The sequence below is a fragment of the Elephas maximus genome, chromosome 18 (genome assembly GCF_024166365.1).
Source record: "Elephas maximus indicus isolate mEleMax1 chromosome 18, mEleMax1 primary haplotype, whole genome shotgun sequence".
Lineage (NCBI taxonomy): Eukaryota > Metazoa > Chordata > Mammalia > Proboscidea > Elephantidae > Elephas > Elephas maximus.
In genome coordinates, this window is record NC_064836.1 from 22,808,590 (window position 1) to 22,835,180 (window position 26,591).

The following is a 26,591-nucleotide window of genomic DNA, read 5'->3' on the forward strand; positions in this document are numbered from 1 at the left end:
TAAGTGTTGAGAACCAGGTGGGCGTTAGCAGAGTACATTTTCTGGAAGAAGGAGAACAGGGATGCAGAAGACATAAAGTAGCTTGAGCTGCGTCAGAGATGAGGCTGTCCAGCTGACACATGACGGCAGGCAGAACTGTAAAACAGTCAGCTGACTGGATGGTTAGAAAAGGACACTAAGAATAAATTAGAAATGAATGGTTATTCCTCCCACAGCATTCTAGACACTGCCCCATTTCTCAAAATAAGCATAAACCAAAAATGAAATCAAGCAGCATTCCCATTCTCCTGAGAAAGAAATGGCAATTATTACTTTATCTTTTCTAAAAAAAAAAAAAAATTTTTTTTTTTTAACAACAGAAAAGGAACAATTAACTGGGAAGAGAAAAAAAATAGTAATAATAAGTTATACCCACTAGGACAGCTATTATCAAACAAATGGAAAATAACAAGGGTCAGCAAGAATGTGGAGAAATTGTAACCCTTGTGCACTGCTGGTGGAAATGTAAAATGATGTAGTTATGTTGTAGAAAACAGTTTAGTGGTTCCTCAAATGGTTAAACACAGAATTACCATATGACTAGCAATTCCACTCCTAGGTATGTGCCCAAGAGACTTGAAAGCAGAGACTAATATATATCTTGTAAAAATGGCATGGGGGCAATGTCTGACCTCCTCTAACTTCACAAGGGGGAATGAGAACCAAGATCAACAGTCCAGGGCTGATTCCTAAGAGGTCGGACATGCTTCCTCTCTCCACCATCTTTACCTATTCTGACAGCAACCGTCCCTCCCACAGCACTCTCTACTTCTCTGCTAGGTTTGATAATTCACTGCAGTGGCCACAGAGAACTCACGGACGATACTCATGGTTACGGGGTTTATTAGGGAAATAACAGGTTACAATTCAGGCTCAGAAACATTCTGAATATAGTTGTTCAGTCAGGACAGCTTCTTCTCGGCTGTGCCATAGGCACGCCTGTTTGGCCTCTTGGCCTCTGCGCTGCTCAGGCAAGTGTTACAAAGTTCTTTTAGCCCTGCCAATAAGTCCCCAGAGGCACCCCAGGCACTCAGCTTTCTCACTCCGTGGGTTGGGAAGCCCACTGCATGATCTCCTGCCAGTCTCCCCTGCTGGTTTCTCCTGCCACCACTTCTCACCATCTTCAGGGTTACAGCTCACTCTCTTTCCGTCTCCTGGTTCCAGAAGCTTCTCAGCACAGGGATCCCCAGTCCAAAGGATGCACTTTCCACTCCTGGCTGCTCTTTCTTGTGGTGGTGGGATCCTCTCTCTGCTCTGGAATTGGCTCTATTTTAAGGCAAAACTGACCAATCCCCTTGGTGGGCCACAATTACCTTATTTACAACCCTGCCCAATTACCTGGGTAGGAGTTACAAGACCAACTAGAAAGGCCAGACAAGAGCGATCCATCACACAGCACTTGTACACCAATGTTCACTGAAGCGCTATTCACAATAGCCAAAGGGTAGAAACAACCCACATGTCTGTCAACAGATGAATGGATACAATTCGATAATACAGCAAAAGTTTATTAGTGATTGCCAGGGGCTGGGGAGAGGGTAGAACGGGGAGTTATTGCTTAAGGGGTACTGAGTTTCTGTGCGGGGTGATAAAAAACTTGAAATAAATACTGGTGATGTTAGCACATCATGGTGAATGCAATAAAGTCACTGAATTGTACATTTACAAATGGCTAAAATGGCAAATTTTTTGTTATAGATATTTTGCCACAGTAAAATTTTAAAACAAAGAATCAAATAATCAGTTATTAACAACAATAAAATCATGACATCTGAAAGGAAAATTTTCAACTTTTTCAATGAACTGTCATACATTATTATCTTTTGCAGTTCTCACTTCCACCAACTGAGATTACCAGGGTAACCTCTTACCCCTAATTCACAGAAAGAACTGGAGGCTGAGGAGTTTAAAGGGTACAACACAAAGCACAGAGCAGATCTAGGACCTGAACTGAAGTCTCTCAACCAGCAATTCAGGGATGAGATTCAAACAGATCTGCCTGTGATGGAGAGCGAAATGTTTGCTGCTATCAGCTGAAGGGAGATGGAGGAGGAGGGAAGGCTGAGCAGGCACTGCTGGCTGTTCCCAGTCTGTGTTCCCCTTGTCTGTGTCATTTATTTGTACCTGCATACACGACTGTCTACAATAAACTCACATTTCCCAGCCTTCATCACAGCAGTGTGGCCAAGTTACCTGTTGTTGTGTGCAATGGAGGCGGTTCTGACTCATAACAACGCTATAGGACAGAGTAGAACTGCCCCATAGGGTTTCCTAGGCTGTAATCTTTTTGAGAGCAGATTGCTAGGTCCTTTCTTCCGTGCAGCAGCTGGTAGGTTCAAACCTCTGACCTTTTAGTTAGGAGCCAAGCACTTTAACCATTGTACCACCAGGAACCCTGCCAAGTAACCTAGCCCCAGCTAATGTGATATGAATAAAAGTAATGCTGACAACTTCCCAGTCTTGTTCTCAAAGGGAAGGAATGTGCCCATCCTTCCTCTTCTACTCCTTCCTACTTTCTGGAAAAAGACACACTGGCTGAAGTTGGGAAAGCCATGTGGGATTCTGATATGGCAGTCATGCACTGGAGCCAGGAGAGGAGCCTCTGTCTCTAACGACACAGAGAAGCAGACCAACCCTGAACTTCTAGGAAATGTATGCCTTGTTGATGCCACTACTACTTTGGGTCTCTGTGCAGCAGCAGAATCCATATCCTAGCTAATAAAGAAGCTTTGCCAATAGTCCTGGAGACCCCTTCCAAGACTCCAGAGTCTTTCCAATTGCTCAGATTCAACACATATTTATTAAGTGCCCACTTTGTGTTTGAAGTCTCCCTCGAATATCTTTCTAGCCTCCTAGGAGGTGTGGCCCACATTTTTTAGACACATCAGTATATTGGTAAAGAAGGCAAAAAGAGGCATTCGGCGAGGGTAAAATGTAAAGAAATAGGTAACGTTTAAATAAGATCACAAAGGAAACAGGAAAAAAGCCCATGTTTGGATACAAGTGACAATCCAAGCTGAAAGGAAGACACAGAGTCTACTGCTGGACTGCAAGTCAGTGAGGCAATAAGGTCACGTGTCAGGGGCACAGTTACTAATGTCCCTTCCCGAGGAACGAAGGAAATATAAGGTAACCACTAGGACGAGCCAATTGGTCTCTAGAAGCTCCCACGCCCCGGGGGTAACGGTTGAATGAAGAACTGTCAACCAGCAGAAGGACCAGAAAGAGAGGCTGTTCTGGACTAAATAGGTGCTCACGAGGGTGTCTTTAGCACAGACACCCTCTGTGCTAAAGCCTCTGCTGTGGCTTTAAGGAGCTGAGGTAGAGGAGAGCCTGGGAGACACAAATAAATTCAAAATGACAGGTGCTGTGCAGTGCCAAGGTGGGAGACCAAATGTTCAGCTCGGGGGAGAGAACGTAGAGGTGTCTGGAGTGGGAGTGCAATGTCTAGACCCCCTTCCATTATCAGAGACAGATGAAAGGAATGTGGCTTAATTATAATGACAAGAATGACAGCAATGACATTATGAGGGAAGAAATGGAAAAGTGCACAGCCCATATCAAGAAAATGGGAACTGTCTCTTTGCCATGAAGAGTTCCTTAAGACAGAGTCACGTCCCTATCCTGAGACTGACACCTCCCAGATAAAGACACTCTCTCCCCCAACAATTCTTCTTTCTCTGATTGATCATTCAGAGGCCTGGAAATTCTCCCTTACAGTAAAGACTCCATCTCCAGGGCTCAGTCACTGGCTGGTGGGCTGACAGGGCCTGTCTCCATCCTTCCCACCTCCCTCCAGGGTCACCAGGCCTCTGCTTCCCTGAGAATACCAAGCACACCTGTAGTCGCTGAATGCTCGCACCTAGCTAGCCTAGTGCCTGTTGGGAGGCATGCCATATATACCTGTGGAATGAAGGCATCCTCTCCCAGGTGTCTCAGGGGACTAGTGTGTGATGTAACCATTACTTCTAAAGCTTCTCTCAGTGTTACCTGCATACAAGAGAGTCATATGTGCAAAAAAGTGAGTCCACTCACCATACCTAGGGTGAACCCTTGCAGGAAACATCTGCCTCACTGATGTCGCTATGACCTACAACCACAGACCCACGCAAGAGGCCAGGGAGACCAGGGCAGGGGCTGACTTGTCCCTGGTCCAGGCCAAGGCTCCAGAATGAAAGACAGACTTGAAACCAGGCAGTTGGAGATATCATAGATCACCTAAACTGACAGCTAATCACAAAAACTCACTTTAGCCAACAGTTTTCATAATTTTTTATCAGAACTAGGAAAGGTGAGAAAGCTTGAAAATATTTAGTTTTTCTTCTTTCTGACATCCACTGGAGAATTAGCCAAGTTGTAATGAGATGTTTGGAGACAGAGAACAGAGAGAGAGGAGAAGCAACAGAAAGCTTGAGTAATCTACTAACCTGATGCTAATACAATGCATCAGAATAACCAAGAGATACCGTTACTGCATGGGGGTAAAAGTGTTTCAGGGGTACAATTCTTGCCTTTCATGTGAGAGACCACGGAAACCTGGTGGCGTAGTAGTTAGGTGCTACAGCTGCTAACCAAAAGGTCAGCAGTTCGAATCCACAGGGCACTCCTTGGAAACTCTACGGAGCCATTCTACTCTGTCCTGTAGGGTCGCTATGAGTCAGAATTGACTCAACAGCAACGGGTTTGGTTTGGTTTGGTTTTTTGGTATGTTGGAGACCCAGGTTCTATTGCCAGCCTCATGCATACCCATGACTGTCAGTGGAGACTTGTGTATTTCTATGATACTGAAGAGGTTTCCACGGTGCTTCCTGATTAAGATGGACCAGGAAGAAAGGCTTGGCGATCCACTCCCAAACATCAACCAATGAAAACCCTGTGGTCTGATCCGCAACTGATCATGGGAATGGCAAAGGACCGGGCAGTGTTTTGTTCCATTGAGTGTGGAGTTGCCATGAGCCAGGGGCCAACTTCACGATAGCTAACAACAACTACTACTACTACTGAGGCGTGTAAAATTAAAGGTAAAGGGGAAAACATCATGATGTACCATTACTTCTGAAGCCCACCAGCTTTGTCTCTCATGCCCCTTAGGGAATGCTGGGCCTGACTGCCAGGTGAACTGGGAGGGAGGCACACAGATTCCCTGGCATAACTGAAGGTGTGGTCAGTGCTCTCCATCACCAGAGATCACAGTTCTAGGTGTCAGTCCAATCCCATCTAGCATACAGTAAAGAGGTAAGTGTGTGTGTGTGTGCACACATAGGTAAAGGCAAGACAAAAGAGAATCCTGTAAATCTAATAAGACATCAGCAGTTGTCCCGAACAAAGGCAGTTCAAAATGTGAGTTTACAAGGGTAATTACCACCACATTACACAGGGTACAATAACTTTGTTGTTAGCACAAGAATTTGTCAGATGTGTGTCACACTGAAAGGGAACAGCTGTAACTGTAAATAACAGCTGAAAAATAGCTGGTTTCCTAAGCACCTTGTCCCCTGAGTCTGTACTGTAATCTTGTTCTTAAGTTAAAACAACAAAAAAGCATGCAAAAAGTTTCCATTTCAGAAATCGCTGGCTTGTTAAAGTTTACAGAGAGAGAATTCTCCATGTGTCCATGTGTAAGTGTGGCGAGCCTGCCCGCAGTCGGTGTTGCTAGACCACACCATCATGGGAGAGCTCAGTGGACACCAATACCAAAACCAAATCCATTGCCATTGAGTTGATTCTGATGCACGGTAACTCCATGTGCTGCAGAGTAGAACTGTGCTCCATAGGGTTTTCATGCCTGTGACCTTTCAGAAGCAGATCACCAGGCCTTTCTCCCGAGGCACCTCTGGGTGGCTTTGAACCACCGGCATTTCTGTTTGTAATCAATCGCTTAACCATTTGTGCCAGCCAGGAACTCCATCCAGTGGGACAGTGGGTTTTACTTCAGAGAGGCCTGGATCTGAGTCCTGTCTCTCTGCTGCTTACTTGCCTATTCATGGAAAAGTGAGTTAGCTTCTCTGAACCTTCATTTTCTTAGACCTGTTGCCGTCGAGTCAATTCCAACTCATACTAACCCTATAGGGCAGAGTAGAACTGCTGCATAGGGTTTCCAAGGCTGTAAATCTTCACGGAAGTGGATTGCCGTATCTTTCTCCCATGGAGAGGCTGGTGGGTTTGAACCACCGACCTTTCTGTCAGCAGCCAAGCACTTAATGACTGTGCCACCAGGGCTCCTTTCCCTTCCTTATGAGATGGAGATAATAATCTCTAATTTGTAGAGTTGCTGTGAGCAGCAGATATCGTATGTAGAGCGCTTAGCACAGTGCCTGGTAAATAAGTATTCAAATAACGTTATTACTGTGAAGTCTCAATTTCAGTGGAATCACTTAAAGTTGCTGTCAGACTTGCCTAACTAAACATCATATTTTGCTGGATAATTCAGAGGTGACTATTAAGGAATTACTCTGTTTTGTCTTTGTTTTTTTACGAATTAGAAACATTGCTACTTTCACCAGGTTCTGAGAAGATAGGGAGAGAAAAGATATGATATTTTTATAATTGTTTGAGGTTTCCCTGGGAGACAAACCCAGGAAATTATGCCCTCCCTAGAAGAATGGTTTTAGAGAAACTAAACTGCTTATCTTTACTATATGCCACCAGAACTATTTTCTTTTTTCATTCTTCCAGGTAAGAAGTTACAGGGAAGTCCTCTCATATTTGAGAATATTTGGGGAGCCCATGCAATGGGGCTTATTTTCTAACTGACCACTCTTAGCAAAATTTCTGTAATGGATATGATGGGGTAATTTGATTGCCAAAGTGTCTCATCTCCCCTCTAAAAGGCAGAAATTGTGCCCTGAGCCCAGTGCATCTGCTAGCTTAGTGGGTGCCCCGAGGCTCACAAACATACCACAACCACTGCTAGGAAACAGGTGTCGTTAAGGCTGAAATAGTTCTAGAAAAGCGAAGTCTTAAATCCTTTTCTAAGACATGAGAGAGCACCTCAAATTCTAATTAAGTTGAGGCAATTAGCAACCCACAGATATTTACGCTGCTTCCCATGGTCAGACAATCATCTCTGTGAAACCCATCTTCAAGTAAGGAGTAAGCCCAAAAGCTTCATTGTCACACACTTCCCACAAATCAGTTACCCTCTTAGACACATTCCATAAATTCTGAGGCCAGCTCTGTGCCTGCTGTGAGAGTTTTTATAAAAGGGCTGCATCAGAAATGACAAGGCAGTTGCAAAAAGGAGGCAGAAAGCAGCAAATTTAACAGTTTGGGGGAACGAAACCCACTCTCAGAATGGGATCCTGTGCCTCTGGTTGGTTGGACAAAGCAAGTCAAGCTGAAGCCTCAGGTTTCCCTGGTCTTAGAACTCCTTGGTGGACTTAACCATTAATTCCTTTACTCCACCCTCAAGGCCCACACATCAAACAAAACTGTTTCTGCCAGCTGGAACCAAAGCCCAAGATTCATAGTGTGTAACCAGACCACTGTCCACTCTGATGCTTCACTAGAGCTGTCCTCTCCCCTTGTCACAATCTGTCACTGAAGTGGCTACAGAGAGTATGTTGGGGCCTCCTGTAGCCCACTGCATACTGCAGACTTGAGGGTTTCCCAAAAGAAATCCAAGCAACTCAGCTCACTTTCTTTCCCCAGTCCAGTCAGGTCCACTCCTACCCAAGACTCCCCTTTATGAGAACAGTACCAGCCAAACATTTCCCAACTCGCAACAGCAACCGCTACACAAATGCTTAGTGGTAAATGATTCAGATTTAAGTTCTTCAAGAACTAAGGCTGTCTTTCAATGCAGTCATGTTAATCCAATAACCTGTTACTTCTCAACTGAATGAGACCGTCTTTTTTTTCAAGCTGAAAAATTTCTCAACTAACAATCAGACATCAAAAGTGCTGACCTAGACCAGTGCTGTCCAACAAAGATTTAAAATTTTCTAGTAGCCACTCAAAAAAAGTAAAAAGAAGCAGATGAAATTAATTGTAATAAAATATTCGATTTAACCCAATATATCAAAAATATTCTAATTTCAACATATAATTCCAAAATATAAGCAATATAACATAATTAATAAATATCTTACATGTTTACAATTCTTTTTCTCATACCATATTGGACTGTGTAGATCTAGAGCTATGTTTAAATTGACATGGAAAGACTCCCACAGTTTACGGTCATATGAACCAAATTGTGTATAGGACATGATCTCATTTCAGTTTTACAAAAACTACACTATGGGTTCAGGTACGCAGAGAAAACAATCTGTAAGGACAGACACCAAAAGGCACCAGTAGTTATCTCTGAGAGGTAGAATTACGGGTGATCTTCATTTTCTACTTTGTACTTTTTGATATTTTCTAAGTTTTTTGCAGTAAGCATGTGCTGCTTTAATTATCAGGGTAACTATAAAGCCAGTCTTTCCTTTTTCTTTTTTTAAAGAAACGTCTGTTTCTTGTTTTAAATTATTACACCCCAATCCTTCCAGGACTTTAGCCAATTTTTCAGCTAACAGAAAGGATGGCCAAACAGTACCCGCAACTCCTGTCATACTCACATCCGATCATCATAATGGCCACCGCAAAGATCTTCTCGATGTCTGTGGATGGAGCAATGTTCCCAAAGCCCACACTGGTGAGGCTAGTCATGGTGAAATACAACGAGGAGATGTAGACAGAATTCTTGCTGGGACCACCTTCCCACTTCCCGGAGCCAGAACCATTAAACTGGTAAGGAGTGCCGATGTCCATGGCCAGTTGGTAGAGCCAGCTGTTGTTGCGAATCGTCTTGGTGTCCTCATCAAAGATCTCATAGTCTCCGATGCTGTACCAGATGCAGGCCATCCAATGAGCAGCCAACCCAAACACACACACCAGCAGGACCAGCACAGCAGCTCCATATTCAATATAGTGGTCCAGCTTACGGGCCACTCGCCCTAGGCGGAGCAGCCGCACAACTTTGAGAGAGCTGAACAGGCTGCTGATGCCCTGGGAAGAAGAGGGACACAGCGTCAGGGCCAAAGACCAGAGATACTATTCCTTTCCCTCCTCCCCACCAAGCTGTTTCCCTAAGCATTGTGTGTATGTGCACTTCACGAGATGCAATATTACACAATCTTAAAAAGTTGTTTTCACATAAGTAATGATATGGAAAATGCTCACCATATGATATTAAGGGAAAAAGCAAAAGACAAAACTGCATACCCATATATATGTGCATATATACATTTATTTTATTCTAATTATGCATAAGTACACACATACATATGTGCAGAAATATAGTCAGGAGACACACCAAAACATTAACAGTGGTTGTCGCTGCATTGGAATTACAGGCAATTTTTTGTAATATTTGTATATATATAAGAAGCCCTGCTGGCACAGTGGTTAAAGTGTTCAACTGCTAACCAAAACTTTGGAAACTCTATGGGGTTGCTATGTGACAGAATTGACTTGACAGCAGTGGGTTTTATATATATATATATATATACACACACACACACACACACATATATATCTCCAAGAGAACCCATTGTCATTGACTTGATTCCAACTCATAGTGACCCTATAGGACAGAGCAGAACTGCCCCATAGGGTTTCCAAGGAGTGCCTGGTGCATTTGAACTGCCAACCTTTTGGTTAGCAGCCATAACTCCCAACCACTACGCCACCAGGATTTCTATATATATATAGTTACACTTAAATAGTTACTGAATTTACGTAATTATAATTATTACTTCTATAATTAGAAAAAAGATATTTTATAAACAAAGACAGAGTAAAAAAAGTTAAGAATGAATTTTTAAAAAACAGCTAAAAAAATGAGGAACTGAGGCTCTGTTTTCTTAGGAAAGTTACAAATGCTTGGAAAGCGACATAACTTCTATCAGGCTAGGGATTATACTATCAGCCACCATCTACTTAAAGGTCATTAATCAGGGAATCTGAGAGCTGAAAGGAACCTTCTCATTTCACCCGATCAAGCCTCCTCCCTTCTGGCTGGTTTCTACTATTCCACCAGAACAGGTCTGTTCTCCAAACGGCAGTTCCCTAGGGAGAAGCACTGTGATGTGGAAAGATCACTGGAGTGGAAATCCGGAAAACAGACCCTCAGACCCAAGCAGCCACTAACTTACTGTGTGAATTTGGACAATTCATTATCTCTCAGTTCCCTAATCTAGACAATGAACAAGGCAGATTGGAGGATCTCTAAATCTTCTCCAAAGGCTAACACACTATTATTTCCAAAGAGAATTGAAACATATCAAAGAAGCCATAAAATTTAAAATCCCAAAACTCCTATTCCAAGGTGATCGCAAAGTGTATGCAAGGGAGATTCTCATAAGATTTTCCTACTTCCATTAAAAAACAAATAAACAAACACATATTTATTTGAACCAAGACTTTGCCCTTCCTTACATAGCAAAACTCCAAGAGTAGGACAATTTCCTTCACCAATGAGATGGAATGACTTTTCACTATTCTAAACAGTAGACAGTTTCCAGGGCCTAAATAAACAAAAAACAAACCTGTTGCCAATCAAGCTAATTCCAACTCATGGCAATCCCATGTGTTACAGAGTAGAACTGTTTCATAGGGCTTTCATGGCAGTATTCTTAATGAAAGCAGATCGACAGGGCCTTTCTTCTGCAGTATCACTGGGTGGGCAGGATAGTAGCTAAACGCAAACTCTTTGTACCACCCAGGGAACTTTCCATGGCCTCAGGACACTGCTATTCTCTCTTATCCCCTGTCCCCTTAATGTCAACTTCCTAAAGGTCAGATTATGTCATAGACAGAAGGAAAATGTATAAATAATTTCCAGTGACCCTGTGTCAGAGACTCAATAAGGCCACTTCCTCTTCCTGGACACACAGCCAAACTCTATTTCCCAGGCTTCTTCCATCTGGGGGGATCACTGGGACTAGTTCTCACCAACAGACTATGAGGTGAAATGTGGGTCACTTTTGGGCCAAGTGAGTCCCTGGGTAGTGGAAATAGTTAATGTGCTTAGCTGCTAACCAAAAGGTTGGAGGTTCAAGTCTACCCAGAGGCACCTTGAAAGGAAGATCACAGCCACTGAAAACCCTACGGAGCATAGTTCTACTCTGACACACATGGGATTGCCATGAGTCAGAATCTACTTGACAGCACCTGATTTGATACCCCGTTCCCCCCCACCCCCAGGCCAAGGCAGTTAAAAATAAGTGTGCTCTCTCTTCTCCCTGCTAAGCCTTCCAGATGAGGCTAGTGTGACCTTGAGACCACGTACTGAAGAGGGAGAAAGTACAACATGGTATGATCCCTGAAGAGCTATGTGGAACACCTCCCTCCTGCCCACTCAACTTGAACTGTATGGTGACATGAATAAGAAAGAGTACTCTGAAGTAAGCCACTGAAATTTTGGTGGTTATTTGTTACAGCAGCTAGCATTCGCCTTCCCTTACAAATACAAAGCCCTTCTGACACCTGACCACGCAAATGTTATGTAGTATACTCACTGCTGTCGAGTTGATTCTAACTCATAGCACTCCTATAGGACAGGGTAGAACTGCCCCATAGGGTTTCCAAGGCTGTAAATCTTTACAGAAGTCGACTGCCATATCTTTCCCCCATGGAGCAACTGGTGGGTTCAAACCATCAACTTTTTGGTTAGCAGCAATGTGCTGTAACCACTGCACCACCAGGGCTCCTTGTATGTAGCACAGTCTTGTCAGTAAAGAATACAGATCAGGTTGCCAAAATATTTTGTTGAGGTGGGGTTAGGAGAGGTGAGATTATTACCCTTTTAAAAAGCAAAACAAATAAAAATTTATAGCCATAAAACTTGCAATAGAAATAATCGTCATTTCATGTCAAAGTACAGCAGCCAATGGCTGATTGCAAGGATAATAATGGATTTTTCCAGGCCAAGGGACTACATCCCCAGTACCTGTCCCATACAAACTGTGACCTTTGACAAAATTTACCTTTGGCATGTATTCTTTCTCTAGATCCCTCTTTCCCTGCATTGTTTTTCTCAGTGCTCAAAACCTGCTCTGTATAAAGGGCTGAGAAAACCCCTCATGTGAAGATGCCAAAGACTGATGAGGATAAATGATGTCCTGTCTCCAACAGGCCATTTGCATTTTAATAGAAGAGAAAATCTTGGGAAACAAATTTCCAGTAGTGGAGTTAAACACACCAGCAGGCTAGATGTAGGAGATATTTTGAGAGACAAAGGAGCCTTTCTGATGACTCAGAAGTCAAACATTATGTAAGCAGCCACCTACTCCTCACATCCTCATGAGAGAAGGCCCCTGCAATCATCCTTCAAAGCAGTTCTACTCTGAAACAGAACTTATTAGGCTAGTCCTGGCAAAACTGCCTGTCCCTTTTCCTCATTCATAGTCAATTCAAAGCAACATGTAGGGAGAACTTAATATGTACACTTCCTTGAGCTAGTGGTATAGGGAAGACAGGTTAAAATGATGTTGTTGGTATTTTCTTGTTCATTATTTTATCTCCAGTGCCTAGCATATGAAAACAACAGAAAAGAAGGAGGGAGGAAGCAAACACAAAAACTAGTGAGAAAGGCAAGATATGATTCTTGAAAAGCTATTTCTACCTAATAACCATGGAACTTGAGAGCAGAGAGGGAATATGAAGTCATCTAGTCCAGCTCTCCCTGAATTCCGCAACGTCTTCTACAGCTGCCCTGTGGAATGGCCATCCAGCCCCTCTTTGACCACTCCTACCCTCACTACCTCTTGAAGATCCCATTCTGTAACAGTCATGCATGGAGGTGAACAATGCAGCTCCTGTAACCTTTCTCATTTCCCATCTCAATTCATCCCTCTTCCCTCTTCATCCCTTCCTAATGGCCCATCACAACACATGCAACCACTACACAAAGGCCATGCTACCCTCTAGTAGACACTCGAAACAGCTGAAGTAACCCCTGCCATGAATGCACACTTGCACACCTGTGCCTCCTCAGACTGGTTCCTTAGCCAGAATGTCTACCATCCCCAGGTGAGGTACTAGTCAGTCTTCAGGCCTGTCACCACCTCCACACTGAACCTTCATAACTGCCCTGTAGTGGCTACAAATCACTCACTTCTCCATGCGCTCATGATATTCGGTGTCCATTACCACTTGAACACACTGCCTTGCATTACAGTTAAAACCAGCTGCTCTTGAGTTGATTCCAAATCCTGGCGACCCCATGTGTGTTAGAATAGAACTGTGCTTCATAGAGTTTTCAATGGCTGACTTTTTGGAAGTAGATCTGGGTGGACTTGAACTTCCAACCTTTTGGTTATCAGCCAAGTGTGTTAACCATTTGTGCCACCCAGGGACTCACATTATAGTTGTTGTTGCTGTGTGCCACTGAGTTGATTCTAACTCACAGTGACCGTATAAGACAGAGTAGAACTGCCCTGTAGGGTTTCCTGGACTGTAATCTTTATAGGAGCAGATCACCAGGTCTTTTCTCCCATGGAGCTTGCTGGTGGGTTCAAACTGCTGACCTTCTGGTTGGTTAGCAGCTGAGCTTTAACCATTCTGCCACTAGGGCTTGTGCATTACAGTTACCTATGCCCATTTCCTCACCTGTATCAGGCAATCCCTGAAGGTAGGAATTGCTTGTTATTCACAGGGCCTAGAGCACAGAACCTTCCCCAAAATGGTCTCAAACATTTTCTAAACTGAACTGAGGAGTTTGAATTATTAGAGAATTTTTTCTTATTTTTTAGGAGCCTCTGGAACAACATAAAATAAGTACTTCTTCATTACATTTTTTTTATCGATGTGTATACCAATGCTCTAATACATGGTTGTTGCATAAGTTCTTTTCTATTGCATTACCATCTGGAATTCTAGCTGTTTAAAAGAATTTCTACCTATTAATTTCTTTTCTTTTTTGCCTTAAGTTCAGCAGATGAGATAAATAAAACAGAAGACTCCACACTTTTTTTTTTTTTAATTTTAGTGTACTAAAAATATGACAGCACCATACCGCAGAGAATCACATTTTTCCCAGAGACTTCATGTATCACAGAACCCATCTCACATTCCAAAGAGTTCTGGAGAATTCTTGATCACAACCTTGAAATTATAAAGAACCAAAATTTCAAGTTGGGTCAACATGGATGAAGGGACAGTGAGATTCTACGATGTTGACCTTCATCACTGAAGGCCAACAACTATGACTGGAAGAAAGGCTTTTGAAACCTCAATAACGTTGATGCAATCCAAAATGAAATAGACATTTGGAAATGATCAGATTCATCTGTGTGTGAACTATCAAATTTTACTTATTCACCCAGCCTAAATAAATTATTCCCTTAACTTGGGCTATATCTTGCCTTCTCAACTAGTCATATTCACCAAATTTATACACAATTCTACTTTTTTATGCCATAGACATGGATATAACCCATTGTCACAGGCTGATAAGGATGTGTAATGGAAAAGAACTACTTAGTCTCTCAGGTTCTTGAATGGTGGTGACATATGTGGTAATACAGTGGTAAAATAGATAATTGTGCAGATAAACTTTTTATTCTTTTGATTGCTCTGAACCCATTACTCCTGACTTCTCCCCTCCTGCATCCTCCTCCAGTTGAAGACCTCCTTCACGTACTTTCATCTGTGTCCTCTGGAACTTATATCCACATGTAGAAAAACTCCCAGCCTCAACATCTTCACAGATTGCTCCCACCACCTTCTTGCTTTAGTTGAAACCTGGCTCTTCCCCACACACTGCTTTTCCTCATGTTTCTCCTCTACATTCTGGAGTTAGAAGTATCCTGCCAAACACAGCGCTGCATGGATCCAACAACATGGACTAAACTATCATTTCCATTCTCAGCTGGGCCTTAGATGCTGCCTACCAGTACTTTTCCTCTTCTTTGGACAACACTCTCTCCCCCTCCCATCAATAGCTATTCCAAATCTTCGCTACTCTTCTCAAGATTCTACCTGACCTGTTTCCTCTCATTCTCAGCCAACCTCTTCTCCCATTTCACAGGGAAAGTAGAGCTCATTAGTATGTACTCTCACTCTGCATTATACTTATACACCTACAAACATACGCATTCACAGCAACCTTCCACCTGTACCTATACCAAAACCCATCTCTCCACCTGCTCAGCAACATCATGCCCTCAACTATCTACCCTCTCCTCCACTCCCTCCTTTATCTTCAAATCTCCCTCTTCACAGGCTGCCTCCTCTTAGACTTACACTCATGTTTTCCAGACCTTAAATACCTTCTCTCAGTTCTTCTGCCTCTCTGGTAGGTATGCTCACTCTCCTTCCCTTCCCAATATTCCTTCCTGAAACCGTAGTCAACACACAATGCTTCAATTTCCTCATCTTTCACTCATTTTTCAACCCACAGCAATCAGATAGCCACTCCCACCACTTCCCAGAATCTACTTTCCCTAAGGTCACCAATTACCTTCCAATTGTTATACTTCTTGGTCTCTCTCGCTTCTATTCACTTCAGCATTTTGACATCCTGCATGGCCACACAGTGTCTAAACTCTCTTCCTGTGTTCAAAGAATCAGTACCCTATGAGGTAAAGCTTGTCTCCCACTACACAAATTAAGAATACTCTTTTTCCAAGCTCTCTTGCACTTAAAGTGCAAGCACATGACGTTGAATCTGCCCATCAGAGGCACTGACCCCAGTTACTGAAAGTTAACTGATGTATGTTCAAATCTGCCCTTTTTTTTCTTTAATCATTTTTTATGCTTTGTCTTGCCACCACTTGACTGCATCAGTGTGTTGTACAGTGGTGGTTTGTGTGTTGCTGTGATCCTGGAAGCTATGCCACTGGTATTTCAAATACCAGCAGGATCAGCCATGGTGAAAAGTTTTCAGCACAGCTTCTAGACTAAGACAGATTAGGAAGAAAGGCTTGGAGATCTACTTCTGAAAATTAGTCAATAAAACCTTTCGGATCACAGGAGAATATTGTCTGATATAATGCTGGAAGATGAGCCCCCTACGTGGGAAGGCACTGCACAAGAGCCACAACCATGGACATACTAACGATCATGAAGATGGTGTAGGACCAAGCCATCTTCTAACAATATTTTGTTCTGTTATACATAAACTTGCCATGAGTTGGAGCCAACTTGACAACAACTAACATCAACAGCTTTGTCTTGAACAAACTTTAGTCAGGCTTCTCTGATTTCTACAGGCTCCTGAACTCTACCTGTCCACAAGCCTTACCAAGTACTAAAAAAGGTGGACTGTGTTCCCTTATCAGCTTTTAATGGGACTAGGCTTAACTGCAATGCTTAAAACAACTGACCTTTGCCATCACCTGTTCCCATATGATTTAGATAAGGCTCAAGGATAGCCCCTTTTTTACCTATGACAAGGCCTGACAAAGACCCTCCAAATTCCCACTTCCTACCTCATAAATGAATAACTGAATTGCTTGACCCCACTGACCAATCAGAAACAAAATGCCTATTGACCAAACTTTAAACTTCTCTCCTTCCCCCAACTCCCTGAATTTTGGCCCACCCTCAGCCTGAGTCAACATACTATCCCTCCTTAAGGGGTCCTCCAGGAGAACAGGCTGATCTCAGCATAAAAAAAAAAACATAACACATTCTAATTCATTATCTGATGACGTCACCCTTTAATCTCACTTCCCCACACCCGTTTCTTTCTTTTTTTTTTCTAGCTCTGTTCACAGTGTCTGTTTAAAAATACAAAACAAATAACAAAAACACTTTTTTAAAAATAATTTTTATTGTGCTTTAAGTGAAAGTTAACAAATCAAGTCAGTTTCTCACATAAAAACTTATATACACACCTTACTACATACTCCCAATTACTCTACCCTCAATGAGACAGCCTGCTCCCTCCTTCCACTCTCTCTTTTTGTGTCCATTTTGCCAGCTTCTAACCCCCTCTACCCTCCCATCTCCCTTCCAGGCAGGAGATGCCAACATACTCTCAAGTGTCCACCTGATCCAAGCAGCTCGCACCTCATCGGCATCCCTCTCCAACCCATTGTCCAGTCCAATCCATGTCTGACGAGTTGGCTTTGCGAATGGTTCCTATCCTGGGCCAACAGAAGGTTTGGGGGTCATGACCACCAGGGTCCTTCTAGTCTCAGTCAGACCATTAAGTCTGGTCCTTTTATGAGAATTTGGGGTCTGCATCCCACTGTTCTCCTGCTCCCTCAGGGGTTCTGTGTTGTGTTCCCTGTCAGGGCAGTCATCGGTTATGGCCAGGCACCATCTGGTTCTTCTGGTCTCAGGATGATGTAGTCTCTGGTTCATGTGGCCCTTTCTGTCTATTGGGCTCGTAATTGCCTTGTGTCCTTGGTGTTCTTCATTCTCCTCGATCCAGGTGGGTTGAGACTCATTGACGCATCTTAGATGGCCACTTGCTGGCGTTTAAGACCCCAGATTCCACCCTTCAAAGTGGGATGCAGAATGTTTTAATAGATTTTATTATGCCAATTGACTTACATGTCCGCTGAAAGCATGGTCCCCACAAACCTGCCCCTGCTTCGCTGACCTTCGAAGCATTCAATTTATTCAGGAAACTTCTTTGCTTTTGGTCAGTTGTGCTGACCTCTCCTGTATTGAGTGTTGTCCTTTCCTTCACCTAAAGGAGCTCTTATCTACTATCTAATTAGTAAATACCCCTCTCCCACCTTCCAGGTTCCTCCATGTTATGAAATGTTGCACAGATTTATCACTGTTCTTTATCAATGCATATTATTCCATTGTGTGAATGTACCATAATTTATTCACCCATTCATCCATTGATGGGCACCTCGGTTGCTTCCATCTTTTTGCTGTTGTAAATAGTGCTGCAATAAACATGGGTGTGCATATATCTGTTAGTGTAAAGGCTCTTATTTCTCTACGATATATTCCAAGGAGTGGGATGGCTGGGTCATATGGTAGTTCTATTTCTAGCTTTTTAAGGAAGCGCCAAATCGATTTCCAAGGTCGTTGTACCATTTTATATTCCCACCAGCAGTGTGTAAGTGTTCCAATCTCTCCACAGCCTCTCCAACGTTTATGATTTTGTGTTTTTTGGATTAATGCTAGCCTTGTCGGAGTGAGATGGAATCTCACTGTAATTTTGATTTGCATTTCTCTAATGGCTGATGATTGAGGGCATATCCTCATGTATCTGTTAGCCGCCTGAATGTCTTCTTTAGTGAAGTGCCTGTTCATATCCTTTGCCCAATTTTTAATTGGGTTGTTTGTCTTTTTGTGGTTGACTTTTAGCAGAATCGTGTAGATTTTAGAGATCAGGTGCTGGTAGGAGATGTCATAGGTGAAAATTTTTTCCAAATCTGTAGGTGGTATTTTTACTCTTCTGGTGAATTCCTTAGATGAGCATAGGTGTTTGATTTTTAGGAGATCCCAGTTATCTGGTTTCTTTTTGGCACTTTTAGTAATGCTTTGAATTCTGTTTATGCCTTGTATCAGGGTTATTAAAAAATTAACGTTGTCCCTATTTTTCTTCCATGATCTTTATAATTTTAGAATTTATGTTTAGGTCTTTGATCCATTTGGAGTTAGTTTTTGTGCATGATGTGAGGTATGGGTCTTGATTCATTTTTTTTTGCAGATAGTTATCCAGTTATGACAGCACCATTTGTTAAAAAGACAATCTTTTCCCCATTTCACTGACACTGGGCCTTTGTCAAATATCAGCTGCTCATACGTGGATGGATTTATATCTGGGTTCTCAATTCTGTTCCATTGGTCTATGTGCCTGTTGTTGTACCAGTACCAGGCTGTTTTGACTACTGTAGCCATATAATAGGTTCTAAAATCAGGTAGAGTGAGGCCTCCCACTTTGTTCTTCTTTTTCAGTAATGCTTTACTTATCCAGGGATTTCTTCCCTTCCATATGAATTTGGAGATTCGTTTATCTATCACATTAAAAAATGTCCTTGGAATTTCGATTGGAAATGCATTGTATATATAGATGGATTTTGGTAGAATAGACATTTTTACAATGTTAAGTCTTCCTATCCATGAGCAAGGTATGTTTTTCCATTTATGTAGGTCTCTTTTGGTTTCTTGCAGTAGTACCTTGTAGTTTTCTTTGTATAGGTCCTTTACATCTTTGGTAAGATTTATTCCTAAGTATTTTACCTTCTTGGGGGCTACTGTGAATGGTATTGATTTGGTAATTTCCTCTTCAATGTTCTTTTTGTTGATGTAGAGGAATCCAGCTGATTTTTGTGTGTTTATCTTGTAACCTGATACTTTGCTGAACTCTTCTATTAGTTTCAGTAGTTTTCTGGAGGATTCCTTAAGGTTTTCTGCGTATAAGATCATGTCATCTGCAAATAGAGATAATTTTACTTCTTCCTTGCCAATCTATATGCCCTTTCTTTCTTTGTCTAGCCTAATTGCTCTGGCTAGGACCTCCACCACAATGTTGAATAAGAGTCGTGATCAAGGGCATCCTTGTCTGGTTCCCGATCTGAAGGGAAATGCTTTCAGGCTCTCTCCATTTAGGATGATGTTGGCTGTTGGCTTTGTATAAATGCCCTTTATTATGTTGAGGAATTTTCCTTCTATTTCTATTTTGTTGAGAGTCTTTATCATGAATAGGTGTTAGACTTTGTCAAATGCCTTTTCTGCATCAATTGATAAGATAATTTGGTTTTTGTCTTTTGTTTTACTTATATGGTGGATTACATTAATTGTATTCTAATATTGAACCATCCTTGCATACTTGGTATAAATTCCACTTGGTCATGGTGGATTATTTTTTTGATATGTTGAATTCTATTGGCTAGAATGTTGTTGAGGATTTTTGCATCTAAGTTCATGAAGGATATAGGTCTGTAATTTTCTTTTTTTTTGTGCTGTCTTTAGCTGGTTTTGGTATCAGGGATATGGCGGCTTCATAGAATGAGTTAGGGAGTATTCCGTCCTTTCTCTGCTTTGAAATACCTTTAGTAGTAGTGGTGTTAACTCTTCTCTGAAAATTTGGTAGAACTCTGCAGTGAAGCCATCTGGGCCAGGGCTTTTTTTTGTTGTTGTTGGGAATTTTTTGATTACCTTTTCAATCTCTTTTTTTGTTATGGGTCTATTTAGTCGTTCTACATCTGTTTGTGTTAGTTTAGGTAGGTAGTGTGTTTCTAGGAATTCATCCATTTCTTCGAGGTTTTCAAATTTGTTAGAGTACAATTTTTCATAGTAATCTGATTTGATTCTTTTAATTTCAGTTGGGTCTGTTGTGATGTGGCTCATCTCATTTCTTATTTGGGTTATTTGTTTCCCTTCCTATATTTCTTTAGTCTGTCTGGCCAATGGCATATCAATTTTGTTAACTTTTTCAAAGAACCAGCTTTTGGCTTTCTGAATTCTTTTAATTGTTTTTCTGTTCTCTAACTCATTTAATTGTGCTCTAATTTTTATTATTTGTTTTCTTCTGGTGCCTGACAGATTCTTTTGTTGCTCTCTTTCTATTTGTTCAAGTTGTAGGGACAGTTCTCTGATTTTGGCTCTTTTTTCTTTATGTATGTGTGCATTTATTGATATGAATTGACCTCTGAGTACTGCTTTCGCTGTGTCCCAAAAGTTTTGATAGTAAGTGTTTTCATTCTCGTTGCATTCTATGAATTTCTTTATTCCCTCCTTAATGTCTTCTATAACCCAGTCTTTTTTTTTGAGCAGGGTATTTTTCAGTTTCCAAGTATTTGGTTTCTTTTCCCTGCTTTTTCTGTTATTGATTTCTACTTTTATGGCCTTATGGCCTGAGAATATCCTTTTTAATATTTCAGTGTTTTGGATTCTGCAAAGCTTTTTTTATGACCTAATATGTGATCTATTCTAGAGAATGTTCCATGTGCACTAGAAAAAAAAAGTATACTCTGTAGCTGTTGGGTGGAGTGTTCTCTATACATCTATGAGGTCAAGTTGGTTGATTGTTGCAATTAGATCTTCTGTGTCTCTATTGAGCTTCTTACTGGATGTCCTATCTTTCACCAAAAGTGGTGTGTTGAATTCTCCTACTATAATTGTGGAGTTGCCTATCTCACTTTTCAATTCTGTTAAAGTTTGTATTATGTATCTTGCACCCCTGTCATTGGCTGCATAAACATTTAATATGCTTATATCTTCCTGGTAGATTGTCCCTTTCATCATTATGTAGTGTCCTTCTTTATCCTTTTTGGTGGATATAACTTTAATATCTAATTGTCAGAAATTAATATTGTCCCTCCTGTTCTTTTTTGATTGTTCTTTGCTTGATATATTTTTTTCCATTCTTTGAGTTTTAGTTTGTTTGTGTCTCTAAGTCTAAGGTGTGTCTCTTGTAGGCAGCACATAGACTGATCACATTTTTTTTTTAATCCAGTCTGCAACTCTCTGTCTCTTTATTGGTATATTTAGTCCATTTACATTCAGTGTAATTATAGATAAGTATGAGTTTACTGCTATCATTTTGATGCCTTTTTTGTGTGTTGTTGACAGTTCCATTTTTCCACTTACTTTTTTGTGCTGAGAAGTTTTTCTTTGTAAATTGTGTGTTCCTCATTTTCATAGTAGTTTAATTTATTTTTGGTTAGTTGTTATGTTTATCTTGGTTTTTATTTTGAAGTATGGAATTGTTAGACCTCTTTGTGGTCCTTAATATTTACCCCTATTTTTCTAAGTAAAAACCTAACTTGTATCGTCCTATATCTCCTTGGTTTCCTCTCCATATGGAAGATCTATGCCTCCTGTATTTAGTCCCTCTTTTTTGATTTTGTACTCTTTTACATAATGACTTCAATGATTCCCTGTTTTGAGCATTTGTTTAAATTAATCTTATATTGTTTTTGTGATTTCCCTATCTGAGTTGATATCAGGATGTTCTGCTCTACGACCTTGTGTTGTGTTGGTATCTGATATTATTGATTTTCTGACCAAAGAATTCCCTTTAGTAATTCTTTTACCTTTGGTTTGGTTTTTGCAAATTCTCTAAGCTTGTGTTTATCTGTAAATGTCTTAATTTCACCTTCATATTTGAGAGAGAGTTTTGCTGGATACATGATTCTTGGCTGGCAGTTTTTCTCCTTCAGTGCTCTATATACGTCAACCCATTGCCTTCTTGCCTGTGTGGTTTCTGCCAAGTAGTCTGAACTTATTCTTATTGATTCTCTTTTGTAGGTGACTTTTCATTTATCACTGGCTACTGTTAAAATTTTGTCTTTATCTTTGGTTTTGGCAAGTTTGATGATAATATGTCTTGGTGACTTTCTTTTGGGATCTATCTTGTATGGGGTTCGATGAGCATCTTGGATAGATATCCTTTCATCTTTCACAATGCCAGTGAAGTTTTCTGCCAACAGATCTTCAACTATTCTCTGGAACTCCAATCACAAGCAAGCTATTCTTCTTGATAGAGTCCTACATGATTCTTAGGGTTTCTTCATTTTTTAAAATTCTTTTATCTGATTTGTCTTCAACTATATTGGTGTCAATTGCCTTATTCTCCATCTCTCCAACTCTGGATTCCAATTCCTCAATTCTGCTCCTCTGACTTCCTATTGAGTTGTCTAATTCTGTAATTTTATTGTTAATCTTTTGGATTTCTGAATGCTGTCTCTCTATGGGTTCTTGCAGCTTATTAAATATTCACTATATTCTTGAATAATCTTTTTGATTTCTTCAACTGCTTTATCAGTGTGTTCCTTGGCTTTTTCTGTAGATTGCCTTATTTCATGTCTGAGGTCATCCCTGATGTCTTGAAGCACTCTGTAAATTATTTTTTTATATTCTGCATCTGGCAATTCCAAGAATGTATCTTCATTTGGGAAAAATCTTGATTCCTTGATTTGAGGGTTTGTAGAAGCAATCATGGTCTGCTTCTTTATGTGATTTGATATCAATTGCTGTCTCTGAGCCAACTATAAGATATTGTAATGATTTATTTTATATTTGCTCACTGAGTCTTATCTTCTTGTTTTGTTTTGTTTCAATACACTCAAATGGGCTACTAGATTGCATTATCTTGATTGTTGTAACCTTTGAATCACTTATGTCCTGTTACTAGCTGATCTGAGCTGTTATGAGATATATGAGCCTATGAGTGCGTTCACTATTCTTGAATAGAATCAGCTTAGGTGTCCTGATAGTGGGTCACCTAGTGTGTGGTGTAGGCTGTCACCTTTTAACTTAGAGGAATAGTGGTGATGGTTGCATGCACCAGATTCTAGTAGTGGCAGGGGGTCACACTCTGAGGAGGGCAGGATGCTGACAGCCTTCCCCACGTGCCAGTGAGGTAGGGGTGTCTCTATTCTCTATAGCACTCTGGTGGGTGGGCTCTGCAGCTGTACCTTAGGCACCCAATGCTTGTACCTCTAAGGATTGGTAGGTGTCACTAACCTCAGACCCCTTTAGCAGGTGGTCTGGTAGTGTGGGTGGAGCTTCAGCCCTCAGTTCCCTGCTGTGGATCAGTGAGGGCTCTGTTTAACAGGTAGACAGGTATCAGACCTCCAAAACTTGCCTTTCCACTGCTCAGCTAAAACAATTACAGTCAGATCTCTATCAGAATTCCCTGTGCATTATAATTGCCACCTGGTTTCCTGTAGGGATGAAAGCCAAAGAATGTGAATCTCTTATGCCTGGTTGGAGCTTGTTCTGTATTATTATTCCAGTTTAGGGAAGACAGGGAAGGGTTTCTCCCCTGATTGTTAATTGCTGCTTTTCTCAGGCCAGAAGAATGGGTTAGAAAAGAAAAAAAAAATACCAGCAGAGCACTTCACTCCCTGGCCCAGGGAATTCCAACGTTAATGAAGCCGGCTGAGCCAGGTAGGGGAGGGATCAGATAGACAGGAGACAGTAGCACATGGCAAGATAGACAAAGTTACTTATCTTGTTAGGTGAGGACTGTTTTATCTGAGATTCCAGAGGGGTGTATAGCCTGTGTGTGCTGGCTGGGTTGAGATTGACCCAGAGTGTTAGGACTTCGTCCGGTGCTTGCACCGTCTCAGGAAGCTTTGATCAACCCCTCTGCACTTGGTCCAAAGCCCAGCGCCAAGGTCTCCTGGCTGGGATGCTGCGCTCCAGGCTCCGAAACCAGTTGCTGCTTCCCCGTGATTTCTTGTTCTCCTGTCAGCCACGTCCCCGTGCAGCCTGCGTGTGCTGGCTGGGTCCTCGCTGAGGTTACTCCGGGGGTTAGGGCTGCGTCCTGTGCTTGCCCCATCTCAGTAAGCCACGATCAGTCCTACCACTCTGGCTCTAGGGAACCGTGAGGGCTCAAGGCTGTGGCACAGCATGCCAGCTCCAGAAGCAGTTGCTGCTTCAGCATGTGGCTTTTTACTCCTGTCACTCAGGTCAACTCCTTAGTTCTGTGTTTGATGGTCAGGGTTCATACGTTGTCATGTATGTAATTGATTCGCTTGTTTTTTGAGTCTTTGTTGCAAGAGGGATCAGCGGAAGCTTCTACCTAGTCAGCCATCTTGGCCCCGCTAACAAAAACACTTTTTCCTAACTCTCTGAGACACTTGCTGATCTTGTCTTCAGAAAACTCTCCTTATTGCAATAGATTTTTCCTCCTTTTCCTTCTGAATAAAGCCTCTCCCTGTCAAAGCCTGGACCAATGGGTTGCACAGAGCCCCCTTTTGGCAGGCACATGGTAACTCTACTCCATTCCCAGAGCCCATAAGGCAGTGATTCTAGAGTGGCACCCAGTGTCCCTCGATGGTGGTATCAGCAGTGCACCTGCAGACCGTGCCTAGTAGCAGCAGCAGTGGTGTATTCACAGGCAGGTTCTACAGTGTGATTTTGGACATTGTTCCTTCTGCATAGTCTCCAGTGGTTTCCTGATCTTTCCAAAAATTCCTTAAGTGCCTAACATCCTTTTAATAATCCCTTTCCTCCTTATATTTGCCAGACTTGAACCCTCACTACTACTGCAATGTGGAATGGACTCTTCTTCTGTGGTTCCCACAGCACCTCTCTTCACGTCCAGTTGTTCCCAAAGACTTTCTTCTCTCTTCAATATACCCCACCTTTCCCTGGCAAGTGCATCCCACTCCATGGGAGAAAAGACCTGGTGATCTCCTGTAAAGATTTCAGCCTTGGAAACTTTATGGGGCAGTTCTACTCTGTGCTATAGCGTCACCATGAGTCAGAATTGCCTTGATGGCACACAACACATACTAGTGAAAAGTCCCTGGGTAGCGCAACAGTTAAGGACTTGACTACTAACTGAAAGATTGGCAGTTCAAGTCCAACCAGAGACACCTCGGGAGAAAGGCCTGACAATCTACTTCTAGAAGATCACAGCCATTGAAAACCCTGCAGAGCCTAGTTCTACTCTGAAATACATGGTGTTGCCATGAGTTGGAATCAACTTAATGGCAACTGGTTTGTTTTTTTAATTTTATACAATAATGACCTCTAAATTGATCTCTCCAATCCAGACATCCTTCCTAACCTGTTCACAGATCCCCTGTGTTCCATTGGCCAATGGGTGTATCATTTAAATGTCCCATGGGTTCCTTAGTTTGACATGTCTAAACCTCAGCCCATCTCCTATTCCTCAACTCAGAGAATGTGTCCTGGGACTACAATCTGCCAAGTGAAAAACCAGGTGTCACCATCATACTTGGCTATGCAAACATTTCTTGGCTGAATGTTCATTAAAAAGGGTGATATTAAAGCATGTCGTTATTCCAGTGCGTAATTTTGCTGCCATTTGTATAAAAATAGAAAATATCCATATTTTATTGTCTATGAGTAATATCTCTACAAACAAGAGATACAAAAAATGCTGATTATTTCCAAAGAGGGAGACTTTTCACTGTACATATCCTTTTGAATGTTGTACCATAAGTTAATAGCTTATTTAAATTTTTTAAAAATTAAATTATAAAAACAACTAAATATAAATCTAAAAATACAATACTTCTTAGAATCATTCAAAGGTTCTTAATGCCTTCTGGCTAAAATTCTACTAGTTTAGCAAACAAGCCCTTTGTAATCTGATCCTAACAGTATCATCTTTCACTGTTTCCCTCCCAGGCATCCTTTGTTTCAGTCCTACCAAATTATGTGTGGTTCCACTACCAGGCTATGCCTCTATGCCGTCACACATGCTATGCCTTCTGCCTCAAATGCTGTTTCCCTGGCTTTCTGCCTGGCAAATTCCTACCCACACTCAAATACATTCCTCAATTCTCCATTGATAAAATGAGTCATAGCTTAAGTGTTACTAATAATTGTCACTGTATAAAGTAAAAGATAAAGCTTATTTTTTAAATCACCATGCACCTGTCAGTCTGCCATACTGTGGTGCCTTGTGTGTTGCTGTGATGTCAGAAGCTGTGCCACTAGTATTTCAAATACCAGCAGGGTCACCCATAGTAGACAGCTTTCAGTGAAGCTTCCAAATTAAGACAGACTAGGAAGAAGGGTCCAGTGGTGTACTGCTGAAAAAATTGGTCAGTGAAAACCTCATGGATAACAGTGGAACATAGTTTGATATAGTGTCAGATGATAAATCCCGCAGATTGAAAAGCACTCAAAATATGACTGGGGATGAACTGCCTTCTCAAAGT

General features: G+C 41.6%; 1 protein-coding gene across 3 annotated transcripts in view; it reads right to left on the bottom strand.

Moving 5' to 3' along the window:
* KCNH1 (potassium voltage-gated channel subfamily H member 1) overlaps nucleotides 1-26,591 on the bottom strand; it is a 765,170-nt gene that overhangs the window by 409,799 nt on the left and 328,780 nt on the right. For all 3 annotated transcript variants that reach the window (XM_049858606.1, XM_049858609.1, XM_049858607.1), the window contains one exon: nucleotides 8,601-9,030. In XM_049858606.1, the coding sequence (XP_049714563.1) occupies nucleotides 8,601-9,030 (430 nt within the window). The remainder of the gene's footprint in view (nucleotides 1-8,600; nucleotides 9,031-26,591) is intronic.